The sequence below is a fragment of the Semicossyphus pulcher genome, unplaced genomic scaffold (genome assembly GCF_022749685.1).
Source record: "Semicossyphus pulcher isolate SPU_LCO1_2020_fin unplaced genomic scaffold, fSemPul1.0.p SCAF_3, whole genome shotgun sequence".
Classification (NCBI taxonomy): domain Eukaryota; kingdom Metazoa; phylum Chordata; class Actinopteri; order Labriformes; family Labridae; genus Semicossyphus; species Semicossyphus pulcher.
Genome location: NW_027211704.1, coordinates 5,758,502 through 5,780,427, shown reverse-complemented (window position 1 = coordinate 5,780,427; position 21,926 = coordinate 5,758,502). Strand labels below are relative to the sequence as shown.

Sequence of the window (21,926 nt, the reverse complement as noted above, 5' to 3'; positions counted from 1 at the left end):
GGTCTTCCCGGGTCTAAAAAACCACGTCAACACGCTAAATTTAGGTCGGAAAAGGGTATTTGTTAGGGATGCACGATATTGGATTTTTTGCCGATATCCGATATGCCGATATTTTACAACTCATTTAGCCGATTACCGATACCGATATTTTTTTCCCTCACACCTTGCAGAGATCATCAACTCTCTTCTGTATTGGAATTAGCGTACAGTATAATGGTGATACTCTTATCACATTTGTTACAATGGTCGGGCTGACGGGTCTTGAGATGGTTAACCAAGTTTGTAGTGTTGAAAGACTTTGCCTTGGCTCCTCCTCGCATCACCGAAGCTGAGCAGTCATTGCAAATAGCAGGGAGCTGCAGGGAGACACACGTGACGTCATCACGCTGCGCCGCGCAGGTCTTCTTCGCGCCGGGGACATTGCGCCGAGGTCGGGCATTTAATCAAGTATGCAGCAGCCCATTATTTTATCGGTTAATTATATCGGCGTATTTTGGCATGTTGGCCGATATCCGATAGTTCATTTTTAAGCTGATATCGGCCGATACCGATAACGTGCCGATAATATTGCGCATCCCTAGTATTTGTATTGTTCAACAGAAAACTCAGCACTCAAAGCACTGATTTAATGAATGATTATGGGATCTTAAAATGCAAAAATCGGATATAAAGAACATTTAGGAGAAGTTAAAATCAACAAAACTGACAACAGATTATCAGAAAACAAATTTCTTTTATTGGTTAGGTCTTTATAACTTCTATAATTGGACACAACAACGGTCGGTGGGCTTTTTTCTGTGCTCTTACAAGGATGCACAAGTTGTATGACAAGAAATATAGCATATTTGTTTACTCTTTTGTCAATTGTACATTCATTTGCCTCTGGTTTCAGCATAAAATTTGTCCTTCAAAACGTGCCCTTCTGAACACACAATCGTTACATGCTAGATTTTTTGAGCAAATGAGGTAGATTCTGTTAACTTCACATTTAAGATATGAAACATATTGAAACATTTGTTAATTCAATCTATAAATTCAAACCTACAGGGCTTACATTTAACAAAGTGGTCATGAAATCCTAAAAAAAACGATTCTCCTGACAAATTACAGCTGAGATTTGGTGGCGACTTTGCAACTTTTCTTTCAGGTATCGGGTGATTTATTATTTTGTTTTACATATTTTCCTGAATAGACTGAAACTGCCCTAACAGTGGTCCCACGATTAAATAATGTTGAGTAAAATTCAAACATTATAAAACAAGCAATTTAAAAATTAAAATGTATGATTGGTTAAAAGGATTTAAGAGGTTGAAGACGCTCCCTAACCCGAAGGTCAGCACAGTAGTCGGGTGACTGTGAGAAGGGCTGCGATGCTAGAGAGGACGGTGCCAAGGCGAGCGGTCCCGCTGTGGGAGACGGCTGCACTGCGCGTGAGACAGTGTTCCCTGTTCTGGCCGATACAGCCTGCATATGCCATCACGTGGGGGATGTAGTTCTGCTCGTGGACCCCATGCAGCAGGTGAGCCAGGGGACCTTTAGCAAAAACAGCCACATCCTCTCCTCCATGGGTCTCACTGCTCAACGGTACAGCTGACTGGGCCTGGTAGTTGTTTTCCTCTGTGAGGCAGGGAGACAGAAAAAGGCTATAAATACATCATTGTTTATGTCCTGAGAAATCAAGGAGGGAAATCCAACCCGAGTTTTTGATCTCCAGTAGCACTCTTGAGCTATTTTTCTCAGGGAAGGTCTCCGTCTTTCTTTTGTCTGCATGTGGGGGATGCGATAAAAAGTCCTGCCAATGCCTTCACACTATTTCACTGATGATGTGGCAGTAATACGACCACGACGTGCAGCAAATAGCCAGCAAAAACAGTAAAGACGAATGATGGCAAGTAAACACGGATGTAATCCATGCCGAATTTGAACTACTTTAAAATCATCTTTGGAAGTCTAACACAAGAAAAGGAATGCTTTGAAAGCATATTTGTTGGTCTTGTGGAATATACACGAGTTCTGTTTATTTACAAGAAAGCTCAACAGGGCTCCTTTCATGCAGCATAACACTGTTTCCTGACTGGAAGCGATGTGAACACTGGGTTGATTCAGTTTCACCAAATGAAGATGTTCTAACATGAACAGTGTGTAAATGAACGGGTGTTCGTTGCCTCTTCTGAATAACAACAGACCATTTACAGCCAAATGCACTTATTTTTTAAAAAGAGGGTGAATTTTCCTTTAAATGCATCCGGACATTTTACTTACGGTAGTCAATAGTGGAGACGTTCTCCCTCACACTGTTAACGAGTTTGTAACCTGGTCCGTTCCCATATAAGATGGAGGTAAAGGGCTTCTGGTCAACATCACTCAACATTGGAGCCAGACCTGTGGATGGATACGGATCATTTAACCCCTTTATCACAACACAACCAGACTCATTATTTAACTTACAGCATTAAAAATACACAAACAGTACTGGACTAACATCATAACCACTACACACCAAATATCGTGTTTCCCCGGACTGTGTAGCCTCCGAAGTTGAACACATGAGAATGGTCAGCAGTAACTATAGTCAGGGTATCATGGATGCTGGTCAAGAGATCTGCCCGGCCGATGGCTCTGTCCATCTCCACAGCTTCATGCAGAGCCTGCTTGGCCTTTCCTTCATGGTGTCCGTGATCAATACGTCCTCCTGACAGAGGCACACAAATTGGGTTAGGTGTTACACAAACATTTCCCCCTGTAAATCGTTCATTTGTCTTGTCTCTTGTTCCATGTTAAATATGCATTAAAAATGATCTCCCTCTATTTCTCTCTGTTGCATAAAAATATATTTTAGCTCAACTTGTTGTTTGAGCTAGGATTCCTCTAGTTTTAATCTTTTGGGAGCTTGGGAGGTTTCCTCCTCTTCAAAGCAAATGGGCTGCTAGCCAAACTTGTCACAACATTGTCACCATATCCACATCTTTGGAGGACACCTGGAATTCCTCTCACCGTTGTTTGTGCATAATTCCACACATTTATTTTTTTATTTTACAGAAACTGTCTAATTTCTTGACTGGCAGTTCAAACTAGGGTTGCATGATATTGGATTGTTTGCCAATATCCGATATGCCGATATTTTACAACTCATTTAGCCGATTACCGATACCGATATTTTTTTTCCCGCACACCTAATTGCAGAGATCATCAACTTTCTTCTGTATTGGAATTAGCGTACAGTATAACGTTGATACTCTTATCACATTTGTTACAACGGTCGGGGTGACGGGTCTTGAGATGGTTAATCAAGTTTGTAGTGTTGAAAGACTTTGCCTCGGCTCCTCCTCGCATCACCGAAGCTGAGCAGTCATTGCAAATAGCAGTTTTGCTCTCTATTTCGGACACTTTGAAAAACTTCCACACCACGGACATTTTGGCTTCTAACTCTCTCATGCTGCAGGTAGACACACGTGATGTCATCACGCTGCGCCGCGCAGGTCTTCTTCGCGCCGGGGACATTGCGCAGAGGTCGGGCATTTAATCAAGTATGCAGCAGCCCATTATTTTATCGGTTAATTATATCGGCGTGTTGGCCGATACCGATAACGTTCCGATAATATCGTGCATCCCTAGTTCAAACAATGCTTTGTAGTGGGAAAAGGGTGTGTACTCCAGTGGTAGTATTCACATGAATGCAAACGGTCCAGTGTATCATTGTCATCTACAAACTTTTTCCACAATCCCCTATCAAGATCGTTTTACCGCCCAGACCGTACTCTAAATTTGTGGGTAACAAAAAACAAAATTCGAAGACTTGACTTAAATCCTTCTAATATCTAAGCTAAAGATGCTCGAACTGCTATTTGACTGTAAGTTTAATGTCAGGGTATACTTTAAACAAACTATTCTGTATGACATGATATTCTATCATATCTGAGGCAGGCAGACCAAAGGCGCAGACAAGATTGGCAATTCACTGTAATTGTTCGAATGGGCACTGTCAGACGGTCTTTCTTCAAAGACATTAAAGTGTTGCACTCATTTGTGCTCACACAAAGTGCCCGGCGTAGTTCAGAGAAGAATCCTGTAGAAAAAGAGACAGCTCGAGAGAAAAGGTACTTTCTCACCTCCACAAACATGGCCTATTGCCACGTGAAGTGGGCATGCTGAAAATCTGACAAGTCACAAAAATTGTCAGAGCCGACGCAATTCCATCGCCGAAAAGGTGTTGGGGACCCCTTCTTTCAAACACTGCTCAACGATCCAAAAACACACTGTCTAAAACAGAGGCCCCCTCTTTTCTCGCTCAGTCTGGCTCGACTATCCCTTTCATACTTGCAGGTGTTTGCCCTCGGCAGCCATCGACTGTAATCATGCTTTTTTTTTCAATAGATTTGGCCAAGGACACGTTATCAGCTCCAACCTTCCTGTGCCTGTTATATCTAACACTGGGCTGACATTGGGCATTCATAGATTTCTCAGTATTTGTTGGACCGACGATGATGATGGGTCATGTTTTCTCTTCTCCTGCATACAGCGACATAAAAAGTGCTTTATACCAAAAACTAATACATTTCTGAGCTTTTACTGTTGATAAAAGCTTTTTATATCCTGAACTTATATCTATACCTATAACTTTGATATTTTCTGGTGCTTATGTTTTCCACACTATTCCATGTTACTGATTGATGTATTCTCATTAGCTGCAGTAATTGTTTTTCCCTTGAAGGGACAACTCAGTGACGTTGGCAGCAAAGTAAAGTACTGGGAAAATAGTTACCTTTGACCTCCAGTGATTTTTATTAGTGTGTACAGTAAATGGTCTCGAGCCATTTTTATGACTTATGAAGAATCTGGAGAGATTCTTTTTCCATGTGAAAACCACATATTAGGCTAGCTGTAGGCCACACTGCCGCAGCTACCCTCCTTTAACTCATTAAAGTGTATGTGTGCTGTTATGGTGTGTAGACATGAACACACACTCTTCTCTCAAGGGAATCTATAATGTTCATCAATGTTCATCTCCCTGGATTTATTTATTTTATTGGGATGTTGGAGCATTGTTCTTTACACTTAAAAACATTACTAAAATCTAAGTAAAATATTTATCCCAATTTATTATTGGAAATAAAGATTCAATGCATTTTTAAACATGATGCCAACAGGTAAAACTGGTAGAGGACAAAGTCGACTTCTTCTGGACTATCTGAACTTCCAATAATTACACATTTTTGTGTAATATATTTCGGATAGATGAAGAATATTTAAACAGAAATGGTGGACCTATCAACAGATTCAAGGTACTGAAATCTTTACTCAAGCAAAACTGGCACCTTGTACAAGTAACCTCAAAATGTATAAGCCATCGTCTGACAACAGTTTTGTTTCTGGGTGTGACGCCCGTCATTTTGAGGCTTTCAATGAAGCCAGTAAACATGCGATTTTGGATATCTGGTCGAAGACTTCCTTTACTGATTGCTGGTCATTGTTTACATTCCAGAGATAACTGGCATACAAACTCTTTCCCCCATTCAAACTGCCTTTTGTTTTCTCTTATCATTCTACACTGCATTGTTAGCAAACCAGATCACTTCTTGCACTATATCCTGAGCTGGTTTCAATTACGTTTTGTAAGAACTCTCTAGGTCACATTAGGCCTCACAAGAGAGCAACACTAATGAACCCAACTTATTACTGTACATAGACAACTTAAGTAGTGTTTCCACCAAGCAGTCCAATTAGCTTCAGTCCATTACACACAGCAGTAGTTGTTATGGTATCTTGCAAACTGACCCGGGACTAACATTTGGAGCTACAAATGCTGCAGTCACTGACTGACTGACTGAATGCAGTAGCCTGTCTTTTTAAATATCCCATCGGCTGCATCAACTCTACACAACAACACTCTTTTTTTTTTGGCCTTTCATGCCTTTACTGAAAGAGGACAGTGGATAGTGTTGGAAACAGGGGAAGAGAGTGAGGCATGACAGACGGCAGGGGTCCGAGGGCGGGAGTTGAACCCGGGGCCGCCGCATCGAGGGCTAATGCCTCTGTGCATGGTCGCTGATTCAACCACTGAGCTAAACCGGCGCCTACACAACAACACTCTACGCTATTTATTATCAAACAGGCACAAATTCGACGACATTTGGAGCTCTTGTGTTACATTTTTAACTGCTTTGAGTTGGACATAAAGCCATGCTAATTATGTGGTTGACACGGCTATAACAATGCTTTATAATCTTTTTAGACATTGCGATAACTTAAATATTTGGTGAAAACGCAGCTTAAAGACAAGAGGCAGGAGTAAACAGTAGGGATAGACCGATTATCTGCGCCGATATTTGGCATTTTGACGCATGTTGGCATCGCCTTTTTTTTTTTTTTTTTAAATCCGACGGCCGATAAGAGATCAATTTAAAACTGGGTTATTTTGGCTCTGATGCAGCCGAGCCTCTCTGTCTGCAGTCACTACTCTGTCTCCAGCATTGTCCCACCCACAGCACTGATTGGGTACACGCAGAGACATGGCACGGGTAACAGCCAATCAGCAGTGAAAGCTGTGCATGCAGAGTGCTCACACACACGGCGGAGAGGAGAAAAAGTTAATTTCTTCGAAAAATTTTATTTAACTTTGTTTTATTTACTTAATAAAACTTCAGGAAGTTATTTATTTATTTATTTAAATTTTCAGTTAACTTTATAAGAGAGGCTGCTGACCCTGGGAACTCCCTGCGCTTTTTGTTTGTTTGTTTAATAAACATATGCTTAAAGGCATTTAAACAAAGTTAAGAGTTGGAGTTTGTATTATTCAAAATTTTGACGCCAATATTTTCACTTTTACTGCAAATGAATATCGGCTCCAAATATCGGTTATCGGCCTCCTTGACTACTAAAAAACCATATCGGTCTATCTCTAGTAAACAGCCGAGCTGGCTCTGTCCAATGTGAAAAAAACACATACTAGCATATCTAAATGTCACTGATCAACGCTTCCCAGCATCATTGTCTCTACAGAGATGTACAGTACACCCAAAACCAGTGCTCACCATGAGGTTGGTTTGCCGTTCAAACAAAAACACTTCTACAATAATAGGCTGCAAGACACGTTACATAAATGTTTTCTGATGCAGTGACAAGACGAGATCCAATCACACTTGATAATTACATGACCTAATAACAAGGTCAGTGAGAAAACACCAGACACTATATAATTTGTTCTCCAAACTGTATACAACAACTGCCTTTCACTACAACATACTTGCTGAAATTATAACTATTATTGACTGAACAATCAGAGCTTGTGCTTAACTTGCGCAGCAGGCCAGTCTGACACATCTTTATGAAACCACAAACCAAAGACGACAGTCCAGGTTCAACACGAGGCAACAAACTCACCTTCTACAAGCAGGTAAAAGCCTCTGGGGTTCTTCCTCAGGATCTTGATGGCGACCTCCACCATCTCTGTCAGCGAAGGATCAGTCTCAGTGTTTCTCTCCAAGTCATAAGGCAGATCCCCAGGTTCAAAGAGACCTAGAAAAACACAAGGCACGGTTCAAGGAGAGAAAAGGATATTACACGCCTAAAATAAGCCTACAGCAAGCGTACACATATAGCTCTTCATTTACACTTCAATGAGTTTTATAATGACACAGAGAGCGAAAAAACTTACCCAATAAGTAATCCACGTTGTTAGGGTTCAGTGATAAGAGCTGCTTCTTGTTCCATACATAATGGCCTTTCTGCACGGTAAAAAGAAAAAATGACACCAACGTACGGCACGGAGAAACACTGCAGTCACTTTGAACTCCAAAATATGTAAATGTAATTGGAAAGATAAAAGAGGGAGCGGAGAAACGAGACAAGCAAAGAAAGGGAAGAGGAGTTAAAACTTACTTTATCCTTCATTCTGTCAGTCCACGCCTGCACCAGGTTTTTTCCGTCTTTTCGTGTGCCGCTGTGCTTTGCAATTCCAGGGTACTCTACATCCGACTGGTTTTTGGGGAACATATACTTCCTTCCTCCGCCCATAATCACCTACAAAGCCAAAGAACGGAATAAAAACTATATATAATCTTAACTTTAACCGTTTAAGGACAACACTATCGCATGTGCCGTGCATGAGGAAGCAGCATTTGACCGTTAGCAAAGCCCTGATTAGCTCTCTCTTCGCGGCACATTTGCAGTTCACCATGATAAATGTATGTACCACCCAGGTGTGTGAGTTCTTTTTTTGAAACAATCTGTCTGTTTCAGAAAATGGTAAACAAAAGCAGACTTCTGATTTATAGCCAACAACAACAAATTGATCTTTTCGTTCATCAGATTTTACCAGCTTTAGCTAGCTAGTGAAGTTAATGTAAGGTTCACAAGTTGGTTGAAAACAGGGTCTCCAGATTACATTTTATTGTTTCAAGTTGACTCTTTATAAAAACATGGTTCCTGAATAAATATACACTTGATCGCTACAAACATAATGTGCTAGAAAGATGTGTTAACCGGACAAAAGAATAGCATCCAGTTGGTCCACATAACAAGAGGACATGGAAATGAAGACTGCTTGTCAGTTCTAGTATTTTCATAATCATAAACGACAACTTAGCTGGACAGAACTGTTGTTTGTTTGTTGTCTTTTTCGAGTGCTACAAGCCGTCTAGAATTAACAAATGTTTTTGGCAAACACTCACTGACTCAGATTACACGTTTGGCTGTTGTAGTGTAAACTTCTCCAAATCCAACAGAGCAGGATAGAGCCTCTTACGTTAGCTTCATTGCCAGATTTCACACGGTAGAGAAATAACTGTTAAAAGTTTCAACACAGGATGTGGTCTGGGTGTTCTAACTTGGATTTTCCAATGTTATAGCTCTGTAAATCAAAATTCAAGAACTAGACAGGTTATGATGTTTGTTTGAATTGTCCACTGTCTGTTGCAATCCAAACTTCCCCAAACTCACCTGAATTTCTAGTGAAGCGACACTTGATGATACGTTGTGTAATAGAGCTAATACTTTTGACTCACATCAATGTTGGGAATGTTTTCAAAGAGTTGCCTGGCGATGTCTTTGCAGCCGTCCTGCAGCGCCTCAGCTGGCATCTCGTTGTCGGAGTACCAGTCTCTGTCCACGCTGTGGGCGTAAGCGGCACTGGGAGTTGCATGGTTGACACGGGTTGTTGTCACTATTCCAACTGATTTGCCTGCAGCAGAGAGACAAACATACAGATAACTATTTAAACTCGGGTTGAGTAATCTTTGATTAAGGAACATATTGAAACAAAGTTGTGTTTCCCTAGGCATTGTTTCCAGCATCATATTAATGTTTGTTCTGACTCAGAAGTTTCTCCCTATTCTGGGTAAAAGTTCTAACAGTAATTTCCACCTACAATCAATCGACGTGCCAGAATTTATAATTCAAACCATTTAAGCTTTTTCCACAAATAAATCCTCTGGATGTAGAAAGTAAACCAGTAAGGGAGAAACCAGCAGAAGATAGTCGTGTAAAATGATGAAAAAAACGTTTCCATTTCTGTGTGCTTTGTGCAGGAGGTCAGCGGCTACCTGCCGTGTTCTCTGAGGGATGATTGGATTTCTTATTATTTGTGACCCCTGAACCCACACATATGCTCATACACAAATATATACGCCCTCAGCCTCACCCACCCCTCACTTATTCCCCGCACCTCCCTCTGATGGTTCGTTATAGTTTTTTCTTTAAAGTGTTGGGTTGTGCAACATGTGTTCAAGCAGATTGCATAACACTGGGATGTATCACTGGAGGGTAAAAGCCAAAGGGCCAAAGGAAAGGTGGCCATTTTTCAAGCTTTTTATCAGAGCTGTTTCCATCTTTTGTGTTCTGGCTCTATGGAAACAGCACTGAACTGATTACTGAATTCAGAGCGAACTGATGTGCGGCGTGTCTTACATGCACTCACTCTGCAAACTACATCAAAATGTAATCAAGGATGCTAACAAGTGAGGGTTCAGAAATGTAAAAATCCTAGCAAACCTTTAAAGCAACGAAGGCCAAATAGACATTTTAAAAAAATGAGTGGTCTTGTAGTTTAAGATGAAAATACATCCAAAAATAAGTATTTGGGTCAAGATGAAGTCATTTTCCATCGGCTTCAAGGATGACTTTGGTTCAAAGGATGAACAGCTGAAAAAGGGGAATGAGCAGAGTGAAAACATGTATTAAAAACATCCCTTTCAAGAACACTTCAAAGTCATTGCTTTGAGCAGTGTGTGTTCCCATTTCCTATTAACACAGCCGCAACTACACCCTCAATTATGTTTCCTCAGACATGAAAAGCATGAAAATTGATGGCAGACAGCTGACAAATAATGACAATTCTGCCACCCTGTACACATCTGTGAAAGAGGCCCGTGTTACGAAACGACATCACTTCACCTGCGTCCTTAGCCCATCTGAGGATGGAGGTGACCTCGTTGCCCTCTGTGGTGTTACACTGGGATCGGACAGCTGCTGCACTCACTCCCACCGTGCCCTCGTTGGCCTTGACCCCGCAGAGGTAAGCTGTGGCTGTGCCTGCACTGTCTGGTACCTGTGCGTTTGTGTTGTACGTCTGCAGAGTAAAAAGCCATTACCACGTGGTCAGAAGTGAAGTGTGAAGTCATTCTGATGTGCTGTCTTCGGGGTGTTTGTGTGATGGAACTTATTTGGACATGATAATTACTGGGTTTGTGGTATTTCTCCCATAACAGTCTAAGAGCAGAATTAAAGGATAAAAATATTCTTACTGTCAACATTTCCCATGAAAGACCAAAACCGTCTGTGTTGATCCGTCTCTCAATATGTTTTAACCTCCTTACCCTGCCTGTGGCTCTCAGCTTGCAGCCACAGGCCAACTAGTTTCTACATTTCCTTTCCTTTCCTAAAACTGCTGGCATGGTATTTTTATTTTAAGTTTTATTTTTATTTTAGTAAGATAATAAAAACTTGCAGCACTATTTGCAACAACACTGAAGTCTTGGTTTAACATTATGTTTACTTGTCTTTTCTAACCACCTGGTATTTTCACGGCTTGTTGGCTGACTGGCTCAATCGGACCTCGAAAGAACGAGATTATTGATTCTTTTTAATATTGTAATTTACAACTGTTAGAATCGTATCCTTTTTTCTTTTTAGATCTTTCAGCCCTGATTTACCTGGAAAAACCAAATAGATATTAATCTCAGTTTATGTAGTAATCACAGAAGAGTCATTATTTTACATTTGTAAATGTTGCTTGATATGAATAATTGGATCAAACCTTGTTAAACTACTAATTCTAGTGCAACATGGGGGCTCATATTATTGATATTTGAACATTTGGCATAGAGAATAATCTATATTAGGTAGGGATGCATGATATTATCGGCACGTTATCGGTATCGGCCGATATTGGCTTAAAAATGAATCGGCCAACACGCCGATATCCGCCGATATAATTAACCGATAAAATAATGGGCTGCTGCATACTTGATTAAATGCCCGACCTCGGCGCAATGTCGCGGGGCGCAAAGAAGACCTGCGCGGCGCAGCGTGATGACGTCACGTGTGTCTACCTGCAGCATGAGAGAGTTAGAAGCCAAAATGTCTGTGGTGTGGAAGTTTTTCAAAGTGTCGAAAATAGACAGCAAAACTGCTGTTTGCAATGACTGCTCAGCTTCGGCGATGCGAGGAGGAGCCAAGGCAAAGTCTTTCAACACTACAAACTTGATTAACCATCTCAAGACCCGTCACCCCGACCTTTGTAACAAATGTGATAAGAGTATCACCATTATACTGTACGCTAATTCCAATACAGAAGAGAGTTGATGATCTCTGCAATTAGGTGTGCGGGAAAAAAATATCGGTATCGGTAATCGGCTAAATGAGTTGTAAAATATCGGCATATCGGATTTCGGCAAAAAAAAACAATATCGTGCATCCCTAATATTAGGCTTTAGCCACACAGCAGCCTTTAGTAGGCTCAGTTAATCCTTTGTTTTGGTCTTTTCATGTGATTTGCAGGCAGTAGATAAATATAGATATCGATGTGTAAGGGTGTTGCAGCTGTTTGTCTATGAGGTCTAAATAATGAAACTTCTCTGTTATTTCTAACACACACTAACATAACATACTAGAGAGCCTGTTTGACATGACCCACTAAATGACCTCGTTTACGGTCACAGGCCTTGTCAGGAAGCCATTCATGGCCACTGAAAGATCAATACATCATGTCATAGTGTATATATATATACAATAATAATGGTGTCTGACCTTGGCCAGAGACACAAAAGGGAACTTGTCCATCTCCAGCAGCGTCTCTTCTCCGCTCTGTCCGTTCAGCTGACCCTTCAGTATGCGAGCAGCCGTCACTGTGGGAACGCCCATCCCTAAACACCAAAATCACATCCACATAAAGGGCAACATTAGTCTCTCCTCAGGGCAAACATGAACCGTTCTCTGCTGTGCCCAGGTTGCAACACAAGACAGATTTGTTTTCTTTTACACCTGAGAACAAAGGCGACTGCTGTAAGGCAAAACATTTTCTAAGATACCAATTACTTCCACAATAAAGTCTTAATATAATTTTTCACGGCACTCTGTTGTTTGTTTTTTAAGCGAAAACCTGATATGCAAAACAACCACGGGGAAATGTGAGAAACTATTTAAGATGCTCACAGGTAACTGCTTTTCTTGTATTGTTAACAGGAAGAAAAGCAAATTGCGCAAAATATTTGCCCAGGGCGCAGTCAGGTCATTCACACAAATGTTGAGCCTGCCCTGCATAAATAAAGCCTGTAAGAAACCCAAAACCAGAGTCTTAGAGCTAAAAACAGGACATGATTTATTTTTCTGCAGCTCAGTCTGGTTATTTAAAAGTGGCAAAAGTTAAACAATGTCTGGAAACATTTTTCCAGTCAGGCATTTAGTGTCCTATCAACTTTATAAAAAAGCTGTAAGATGCTGCCTGTTTTCTCTAACTACACTCACATGACCGTGCACGCAGCAGTGGGCAAGAATGTCATGTTGTGCCGTTAGTCTAAACAGAGGGAGCAGAGGCCCGGTGCAGGATAAAGGTTATTGTGTGACCAATGAGCGGCCCGGCTCAAACAGAAGCCCAGTGATCTGACGGGAGCACACTTTGTTCTGTTCCATAATATTCATTCAACTCGCATGTTAGAAAATATTTGAAAAATCTCATTTAATTTGTGATGGATTACCGGATCCTCCACAAACCGGATAGTCAAAAGAGGAAAAGTGTATTTTTATTGCAACTCGTGTCCTTCTGCAGCAAGCTTACCCTCCACCTTTAAGCGAATTGGCACAGCCTTTGGGGATATTTCATAATTTCTTTGCCACAAGCCAGAAAGTGAATACCGTAATGTCCTTTCTTACCATCTCCAAGGAAGAGGATGAGATTCTTTGCTTGGTTTTGATTGAGACTTTGCAGCTTCAGAGCGTTCTTCAGGGTCTCCTGAGCCCACGAGTTCCAAAACTTGGGATCCTTCTCTTGTTCTGTGTTTGCGTAAAACAAGTCTGGGTAAGCTTTGGATCTCTAGGAATCAATGGATACAGGTGTGTCTATAAAATGGCATGCTAATAATTTTCTTAAGTTGTGTCTTCTTCTGTCATGTTCTATGCGAACCCAAAGATATTCTGCAGGTTTTCTATCCAAAAAGTGCAGCGTAAAGTATCTACTGATGGGGGGGCTGGTGGCCAAATTGTGATAGCTGAAAGCAGCAAGTGTTGAATGTTACTCGTGGTGACCTCTCTATGTTTCCAACTGAGATGAACCACAGTAACTTTTTTAGATAATCCCTGATGCTTAGCCCAGTGGGGGCTAAACTTAGACCTGGGGGGGTGCAATACACTGGGGTTGCAATTCTGCTCTGTTTACTATCATAAAAGAAAAAGTAAAATTATGATTAGGCCGAGAAGGTGAATAAAACGGCGTTATTTGTCACCAAATAACTAGAATTATCTTAATAATCCATATTCTTCACATTTAACTAGTTAACATTTGTTGATTCTTGTCGTGAGAAAAGATAATCAAACAAAGAACTCCTGTTATTTCCTTGGCACCACCAAAGTAAATGTAAATAACAAAACCAAACGTTCTCCTACAACCTTGAAACGTGTTTGTTGGACATGCTTGGACGGTTGTATCTCTGCATACAACACCGTAACTTACCAGGGAATTTTGGCTTCCCCAAACTCCCCAGGGTCAGACAGGAGCAAACGATGAGCACGGCCGTCACCTTCATGTTGTCGTCTCTGTGCGGCTGACAGGTAACATGCCACTTTGAGAAGCTGAGAGAGCCTCGTCTCCGGTCGCCTCACAGCTAGCGGGAGAACAAGAACACACACTAATAATTAAGTATGTGTCAGGTCGACACATGGACTCCGACAAACTGATTATTTAGACAAATGTCACAATTCTCGCTCGCTTTGAACTGCTTAAGTATCAGCTTATGTAAGCTCCCCCATCCCTATATTTAGACCGATTTCAACGTCAGTGGACGGGACAATAACGCTGAAAAGATCATCCATGAGTGCATATCACGCAAGACAAACACGACTTCATAAAAGCCGTAAAAGATGTTTCAACACAGACAAACTGGAACGTAGCGATGAGGTGACATCAGAGCAGATTCAGAGAGACATTCCCCGTCTAACTGATTTGGAAATTTTGGGCCAAGTTATTGTTCTTGTGTTTGTTATTATTAGTTTATTGTTTATTTTATATGAAGTTACAATGATTAAAGTTTAATACTCGTCCCAACATGACGTGAGGTTTAGTTATCAGCTGTTTACAGCAGTTAAGATCCGGTAGAAACGTCCTTTAGAGGGCAGCTTTTTCGTCTATATTTCAGTTTATCTCAGAGCCTGAATATTATCACTTTTACTTCAGTAAAAAAGTTTAATCATTACTTGGACGAGTGTTTTTACTTCAACTTGGGTTTAGAATTTGACTTTTGCCACCTCTCTAATTCAAATTCCTGTTTCTACACCACAGTGTCCGGGTTTCTGATTAACCCTGTGCAGTTAAATGCCTCCCTATCCCGGTTTGTAACCCAGTAATCCAGGTCCAGGCTTCTTCAAACCAGGATAATGGCTTATCCAGATTTCTGAAACCAGGATATGAAGTATTAATATTATTTGCTCGCTTCTCTTGTGTTTGCATATAAAGAAAAGGACAAAGTAAGGCTTTAAAGGGGAGGCAAAACGCACAAGGCGAACTCAAACAGTGCTTTGTTTTCATGCCATCAAAGCTCGACTGATAAATTATATTTCTTTTGTGTTTGAACCCTGTGTCATATGTGTCTTTCAGCCTACTACCAGGCTCTTTGCAGCAGAAACAAAAGGCAGCCCTTGGTAAAGTTAAGCAGGAGGCCTCGCCGTGAATGTAAGTATTCACAATAGGAGACCTTACAGGTCCTGGTCAGTCAAGCTTTCATCTATGATTACCCACACCCTCCTTCCTTTCTTCCCGGTGCTTATAGTCAAGGTCATTTTAATGGGATTGTGCTCCATAGCGGTGAGAGGTTTAAGGGCCATAATTAAGCCGATTAACAACCGAATGATTGACTGGACACGACCACCCATGAGGAAGAAACACTACAGACACTAATACTTTTATCTGAAAAACCTTTAACTGTTGCAAGTGTGCAAACATTTATAAAACCAACCACATTACAAGATCAGTTTGGCATTATATGGAGTTTTTGTGATACCAATACCAGGCCTAAAATGCAGCATTGGCAATCAGAGAGTACGCAAGTCAACACACCGATTTGATACCATGATTTATTATCAAAAATCAACAGGTTTCAGGTAAATTATCACGTGAAGATAACAAAATAACAGCACTCCTGTGCCAGCAGAGAGTGTAATGTTATTCAAAGCGAGCAAAAGGTCTTCAATCTGTGTTTTTTCACCAATAATATGGATATTGTTTTATTTCCCTGGAATCAGAGAGCTGCTCAATAACAGCCGAATCAAGGCTAGATAATAGGAAGGGATACAGGTAGAGGGACATCTATTCATGCTTTTTATTTTGCTTATTATGTTTCCCATCAAGTCCCGGCCTGTTCCGTATCTTGAAACTGCACCTTTCTGCTTATGAAATTCAACAATGCTTGCAAATATCTAAACTCGTAAACACTTTCCAAAGCTTGCTCAGACTTGAAACTACGTCAGGCTCTATCTGGTTTAATAAGAAACAGGAAAGACCGAACCAAACTGGACCAACCAGGCAGAGAAGTGCATGGATAATAAATAAAGCAGGACTTGCTCGGAGCCAGGTGCTTTTACCGTTTCCAATTTGTAGCAGGCTAGAGTCACAGTGCCCTTTAAAAAGTGCCAGGTCCACCCAGGGGCAGTGGACCTGCCAGTCTGCACATAAAGTAGCAGAGCAGAGCCACCACGGCCACCAGCAGGACTGCAGACAGGGCCGTGGTCAGAATCACGTTAGATACCATTTCCGTCATGGTTTCACAGCTGCTCCAATGTGTCAAAAAGAAAAACCCCAACTGGTGTCAAACAGGGTGAAAACTCCCAGCAGTAAATAACTTCACACCCCTGAGCTTTTTTCCTGTGCTGCTGTTAAAGCCTGAAGCGAGTCACACAAACACCTGAATGTGTCACTCCAGCAGGTAGGTAGCAGCTCCGAATCGAGGATTAGGCTTTTAATTATGCACAGACGTGCAAGGCTGACACACAGAGTACTCTAACAAAGCTCTACAGTCATTGTTCTCTGATGGTTTTTAAGACAGGCAAGATCGTGTTATCTTTCTCACTTCACTCTGATTGGCAAGAACACTAAACTCTGTTGCCAGATTTTAGATAGGCAGCTTGGTTCGCTTCTTGCACCAGGCTGCCTCTTCCAACCTCTCGGATGCACACAGAATAACTAACATTTCAACAGGATTTCACACAACAGGGGGACATCTTACTCACACTGTTGGAGTGCTGATCTAGCTCTATGTGAGAATATTTAGCAAAATCAAGGTGATAAAACTAAAGCTGCAAAAATTAATCAAACGAAAGAAAAAGATCACCAACTATTATTGTGAATGAATAATATTTTCAGTCCTTTTTCATGCAAGAAATGTCAAATATTTGCTGGTTCAAGCATCCTCAATCATTTATGACAGTAAATAAAGAGTTGTTGACGGTTGGTTTGACAATATAAGCAGTTGGAAGATAACAGTTTTGGCTTTTAAAACTGCGATAAGCTTATTTCATAAACTTTGTTTTACATTTTTGAGATTAATTGTGAAAACAATCAGCAGATTTATTAGTTGTGAAAATAATAAGTTGTCGCTTTAGATAAAACATAATTGTAAGAATGTGTAAATAATGGGTAGTGTATGTCTAAAATTGGAGACTCCCAACCTTGTTTATGCCTCAAAAACTCCCAAAGTTACAAAGTGTGTTATTAAAACGCCCCCAAAAGCTATAAATAGTGACAGAATTGCATTTTACTTCAACCTCCTATACATTAAAGGGGTGAGGAACAGGAGTGGGTGCAGGGAACCCCAGGAAACCGATGCAAGCACTTCTACAATGTCCTAGTGGCTAAATGACTTCCAATTTGCTGTCAAATATTTCAAAATAAAATGCTGTATTACTCATTAATAAATGATTTAGAGCTGTAGCACGGAAGCCCATCAAGAAGCAGTTAATCTTTATGGCAACACGAGATGTTAACAAGGCTAGTTCTGGTGCAACAGTTGACAAAAGTCGTTTAAAACCGAGAACGAATCATTTAACATTTTGCATCAGAACAAGTCAGCTCGTGTAGTACTATTAAAAGCGGATGCTGGAAGGAAAGATTAAAATATTAAGCCCGCACTCCGACATGCAGAAGGACTTCTTCAAAAGCAGCGTGTTATCTGTGTAAAATAAGCCAAAACATAGAGAGAGAAAAAAAGTTGCATTGTTGTTATACTTACTGCAAGCGGCGTTTTCTCCCAGACACAGATCTACATCCAAATGTGCCCGCAGTTCATTCAGTCCTTCACCTTGAAATGTGTGTCCTGATCGCTGCTTTCAGTCCTTTTTATAAGGCCACACTTGTTCGACTCCAGCTCCGGGGTTCTGAGAATAGCGGTCTGTATCCCACGAGGGAGGAAAAAACAAAAAAACCTTAGAAATAACGATGCCGTGCCATGCCTGCTGTGGGAGGAGACGGACCGAGAGCTCCCCCTGTCTGACGACCGAAGCATTGCTTCAAGGACAGGCCACCATGATTATACTGAAACTAACGGGTGGGGAAGTAATCAGATACTTCAGAAGCTTTTTTTTAGTAATGTTCCATTATAAATAACAGTGCGGTTTTATTAGAAATATGTCATTCAATTTGAAGGGGTTGGCATGCAAGGAAGGTGGTAGGCTGTACTGTTATAATTTGCTATACTGAACTATTGTCACTAAGGCATTAACATGTATTACAATTTTAATATTTAATGCTGTAGCTGGTTAATGTGAAGCTTATTTCATAGTGTCATTCAAGTAATAAGGGACAATGTTTGGGATGAAACATAATCCAAACCATTTATTGCCTGAGCTAGTTTGCGATGCCCATCCCTATGTAGCCTTCAAAATACACTAAACCTAACAAGAAATTACACTGAGAACAACAAAAAACTCAGCATGAAAATGTGTACAACACAAGACAAAACTTAGCATGCAAGTAGAAGTCCGAAACAAGAAAGAACTCCACAAGAAACTGCATACAAAACAAGAATAAAACAGTGTATAAAATACAAACAATAATATATTAAAATGACCAGAAACATACTGACACTACCATAACATCCATAAAAATGCCTCATATTTAATGAACTGATCATATGTTTTTAATGTAAAACCTGCTTCTCTAAAGTAACAAGTAAAAAGCAGTCAAAAAAGTGTAGTATAGAAATCATATTAACCCAATAAATTAAATATAGATATCATAGTTGAAATGAAAGTATAGTGGAGCATAAAAGTAATTACTTAAAAACAAGTGCCTAAAAATTTTATTTAAGTACAGTGCTTTAGTAGATTTTCTTATATCTGATACAATAACAATTTAATCTGGCTGTATTTTGAACAAGTAGACAACATAAACCTGCTGCAGTAAATGTATGCTTCAGTGGTACAGGCTCCTGCTGTTCTTGTGGCCTCCTTTAGATGTCACTGTAAGTCTTGTGTCCACCCGTCAGGGCTGTAAACTGGTAGCAGCTGAACATTAAGGCATGTACGTAACAGTCTAAATCATGATGTAGGATATACATCGGCAGTACTATTTATTTATTTGCTTATTTTTCCTCTCCCTTTATTTATTCCCAGCCCCACAGTTGGCTAGTTAGCATAAAAATTCAACAACTAATCGCCAAAGCAGGTAGGCCTCAGCATAGCATGTGTCGAAATTTATTATGGGATATATTTAGAACCTTCCGTTTCATTCAGATGTTATTTCACATTAAAATTATTGATCCTTGTGTGTCTAAAGCTTGACTCTATACTTTAGATTACTTTAACACACATCTCATCCGGTATTTTAAGTCTTTGCTTCCTGAAAAATCAAAATGTACATTACCAAACAGGCAGATCTAGCAAGGTCAATAGAGCACTACGAGGTTTGGCTAATTTTAAGATGACAATGCTGTTAATTGCTAAATCAGTTGTGAGGTGTACATAGGGCTTAATAGTATTATAAAAGTATAAAGTTAAGCACAGTCGGTTTGATGACGGGTGGAAGTTAACTGGCTAACTGACTTGGCTAACGGCAGTTAACAGTCATTGGTTCTTTAACGTCGCTTTAACTGATGGTGTGGACAGAATTTGGAATGTACAACTTTAGTAACCATGACAGCCGCCATGTAGTAGAAGTACAAACTACGGCAAGCAGCCACCAATGTAAATTGCAGGCAGCTAGCAAATCAGCTAATTTATCTGTATGTTTATTGTGTTTGTATTCTCGCCTTCGGATGCACAAGTGAGCTGCTAAGGTAGAAATGAGTTGTAGTGTAGTGAATTATTATTATCATTATTATTACCATTGTGAGGTTTAGTTAGCTTTGCAAAGAAATGGTCAGAAAAATGTGCTTCAGAGGAATACTTTTTACTTTTGTACTTAAGTACATTTCAGAGCATGTACTTTACTTTTACTCGAGTAAAGGAGTTGAATCAGTACTTCTTCTTTTACCAAAGTCTTCTTTTACACTAGTATCTGTACTAGTATAGAATATGTGTACTTTTGCCTTCTCTGTTAAACAGTATGAATCAAAATGGACCAGGGAATGTATGTTAAAAACGAAGCATGACATTTTGTCAAGTGTGGAGTAAACAATTTCTCCAAGTGTGTGGATCGCGAACGAGTTGGCTCTATGAGTCGGCTCCTGAAATGTATGATTTGAGTCTTTTTTCTGAGCTCAGTTGAGCCAAATGATCCGATTCACTGAAAAGACACGATTTTCCCATCACTAATTTGAGCTTTGCAGACAGGCAGTTTATCTATTACCTAAAGTCATCTCTTTCAACCAGCCAATTTAGCTGAAAAAATGTGTCACCTAAAAAGCTAATTTGATCACAGTTGATAGCTTTTTCACATTGAAGCAGGAAATCCGTTTAGATCGGTTTAGGTATCGTAACATCTTTTTTTTTTCTCCCAGGAACGCGTCTGTGAGATGATTTCCGGGGTAGCGTCGTAGCGGAGAAAGTTTCAGAGGGATGTGAACTATCTTGACAGTGAAGCGCAGTCTCTTTGGTCGTTTCAGCTGAGGCTCACTCACTGTCCCCGGTCAGAAAGCACACGGGATTCACGGGCAGCGGCGGTGGACCATATGACAGCACGGTAAGAGAGCTTTAAACTTTACTCAGATATGCCTTTTAAATGAACCAAGCAAACACGTAATAAGTTAAATTAATCTTTTTGAGCAATGACACAACAGCACATGTGTTTAACTCCACACTGAAGTTGATTGTTTCAGGCGTGCTTGCGGTTGTGGACGTGAAATCAAGTGTTTCCAAACGAAATTACCCTAAAAAGTAATATTTTCCGCCATATATTTCTTTTATAACTATAGCGTATGTGACGTTGGATGTATACGGGACTTTGCACGGAGTTCAGTGACCTTACTACAGCTGTTTAGTGTTTTAATCTCCTGTAAAATAAGTGTAATAGTCCAATACGGACTTGCTGCTGTACATTATTAACAATACAACACAACATAAAGGGTATATTGGCACTCATTAACTGTAACCTTTTTTTTTACATCTTCGTTTTACAATCCGTTTTCTTCTTCCCATTTTCCCCATTTATCTTTAGTAGGGATTTTGACACCAATAAGGTTTCCCCATCTGAACTTCACATGTACTCAGGGTACTTTCATTCAGTGAGTCATACTGCACAATTCAAGTTAAGTTTCAGTCATTTTAAATGGCCTGTATAACAATTTAAGTCCCCTAGCTGCTGCAACCAAAACCACATTGAGGCCAAAATTACTGTGTGCAGCCACGATACAGTTGCATGTTTGTTTTGCTTAATTTAATGGTAGCAATGGCGTAAATGTTAGTTTGGGTTGTCATATGCTCATTTATCATTTGAGGTATCCAAGGGGAAGCTTGTAAGCAACTACATGAAAGAGAAGATAAATCAGGTAAAAGAAACTTAAAGTAAACACATAAACCAACATAGAAGATCACTGCTGTGAATTTATCTGACATTTCACAGTTTGTTCTCAAGTAAACGCCCATGCTAGAAACATCTTGATAATCAACTGAAAGGGAGCTAGCTTTAACTAGCTTTTTTCAGGTAATTAAACCAAGATTTGTATTGCCAAAATATGGATTATGTTGCTCTAAAGTCACCTGAGCATGACCCTTATTGTCTCTTGTTGTCATGTTGTGTCACCTTCCTCTGCGTCATTGCTGTTCTCTTTTAAATTGTGTACTACTTCTGCTTT

At 40.2% G+C, this 21,926-nt stretch overlaps 2 protein-coding genes across 2 annotated transcripts in view; one reads left to right on the top strand and one right to left on the bottom strand.

Annotated features, from left to right (window-relative positions):
* Positions 1-713: 713 nt before the first annotated feature.
* Positions 714-18,078, bottom strand: alpl (alkaline phosphatase, biomineralization associated). The gene is made up of 12 exons (XM_069678257.1): positions 17,928-18,078; positions 14,162-14,312; positions 13,366-13,485; positions 12,244-12,359; positions 10,390-10,564; positions 9,003-9,178; positions 7,879-8,019; positions 7,655-7,724; positions 7,381-7,515; positions 2,501-2,692; positions 2,263-2,382; positions 714-1,617 (listed from the first exon to the last, which is right to left on the bottom strand). The coding sequence occupies exons 2-12, from the start codon at positions 14,232-14,234 to the stop codon at positions 1,334-1,336; spliced, it is 1,602 nt and encodes a 533-aa protein (XP_069534358.1). The 5' UTR covers positions 14,235-14,312; positions 17,928-18,078; the 3' UTR covers positions 714-1,333.
* A 2,664-nt stretch (positions 18,079-20,742) lies between these two features.
* The window catches only part of ece1 (endothelin converting enzyme 1), a 33,337-nt gene continuing 32,153 nt past the window's right edge, over positions 20,743-21,926 (top strand). Inside the window, exon 1 of the mRNA XM_069678626.1 lies at positions 20,743-20,815. The gene's annotated coding sequence lies outside the window, so the exon portion shown is untranslated. The remainder of the gene's footprint in view (positions 20,816-21,926) is intronic.

What these genes read in the sequence shown, in the direction of transcription:
- alpl (XM_069678257.1), bottom strand. Translation starts at nt 14,234, where the DNA reads ATGAAGGTGACGGCCGTGCTCATCGTTTGCTCCTGTCTGACCCTGGGG. An exon ending in CTGACAGAATGAAGGATAAA is followed by an intron (nt 7,725 to 7,878) that starts GTAAGTTTTAAC and finishes TTTACCGTGCAG; the next exon opens with AAAGGCCATTATGTATGGAA. An exon ending in CAACGTGGATTACTTATTGG is followed by an intron (nt 7,516 to 7,654) that starts GTAAGTTTTTTC and finishes GTGTTTTTCTAG; the next exon opens with GTCTCTTTGAACCTGGGGAT.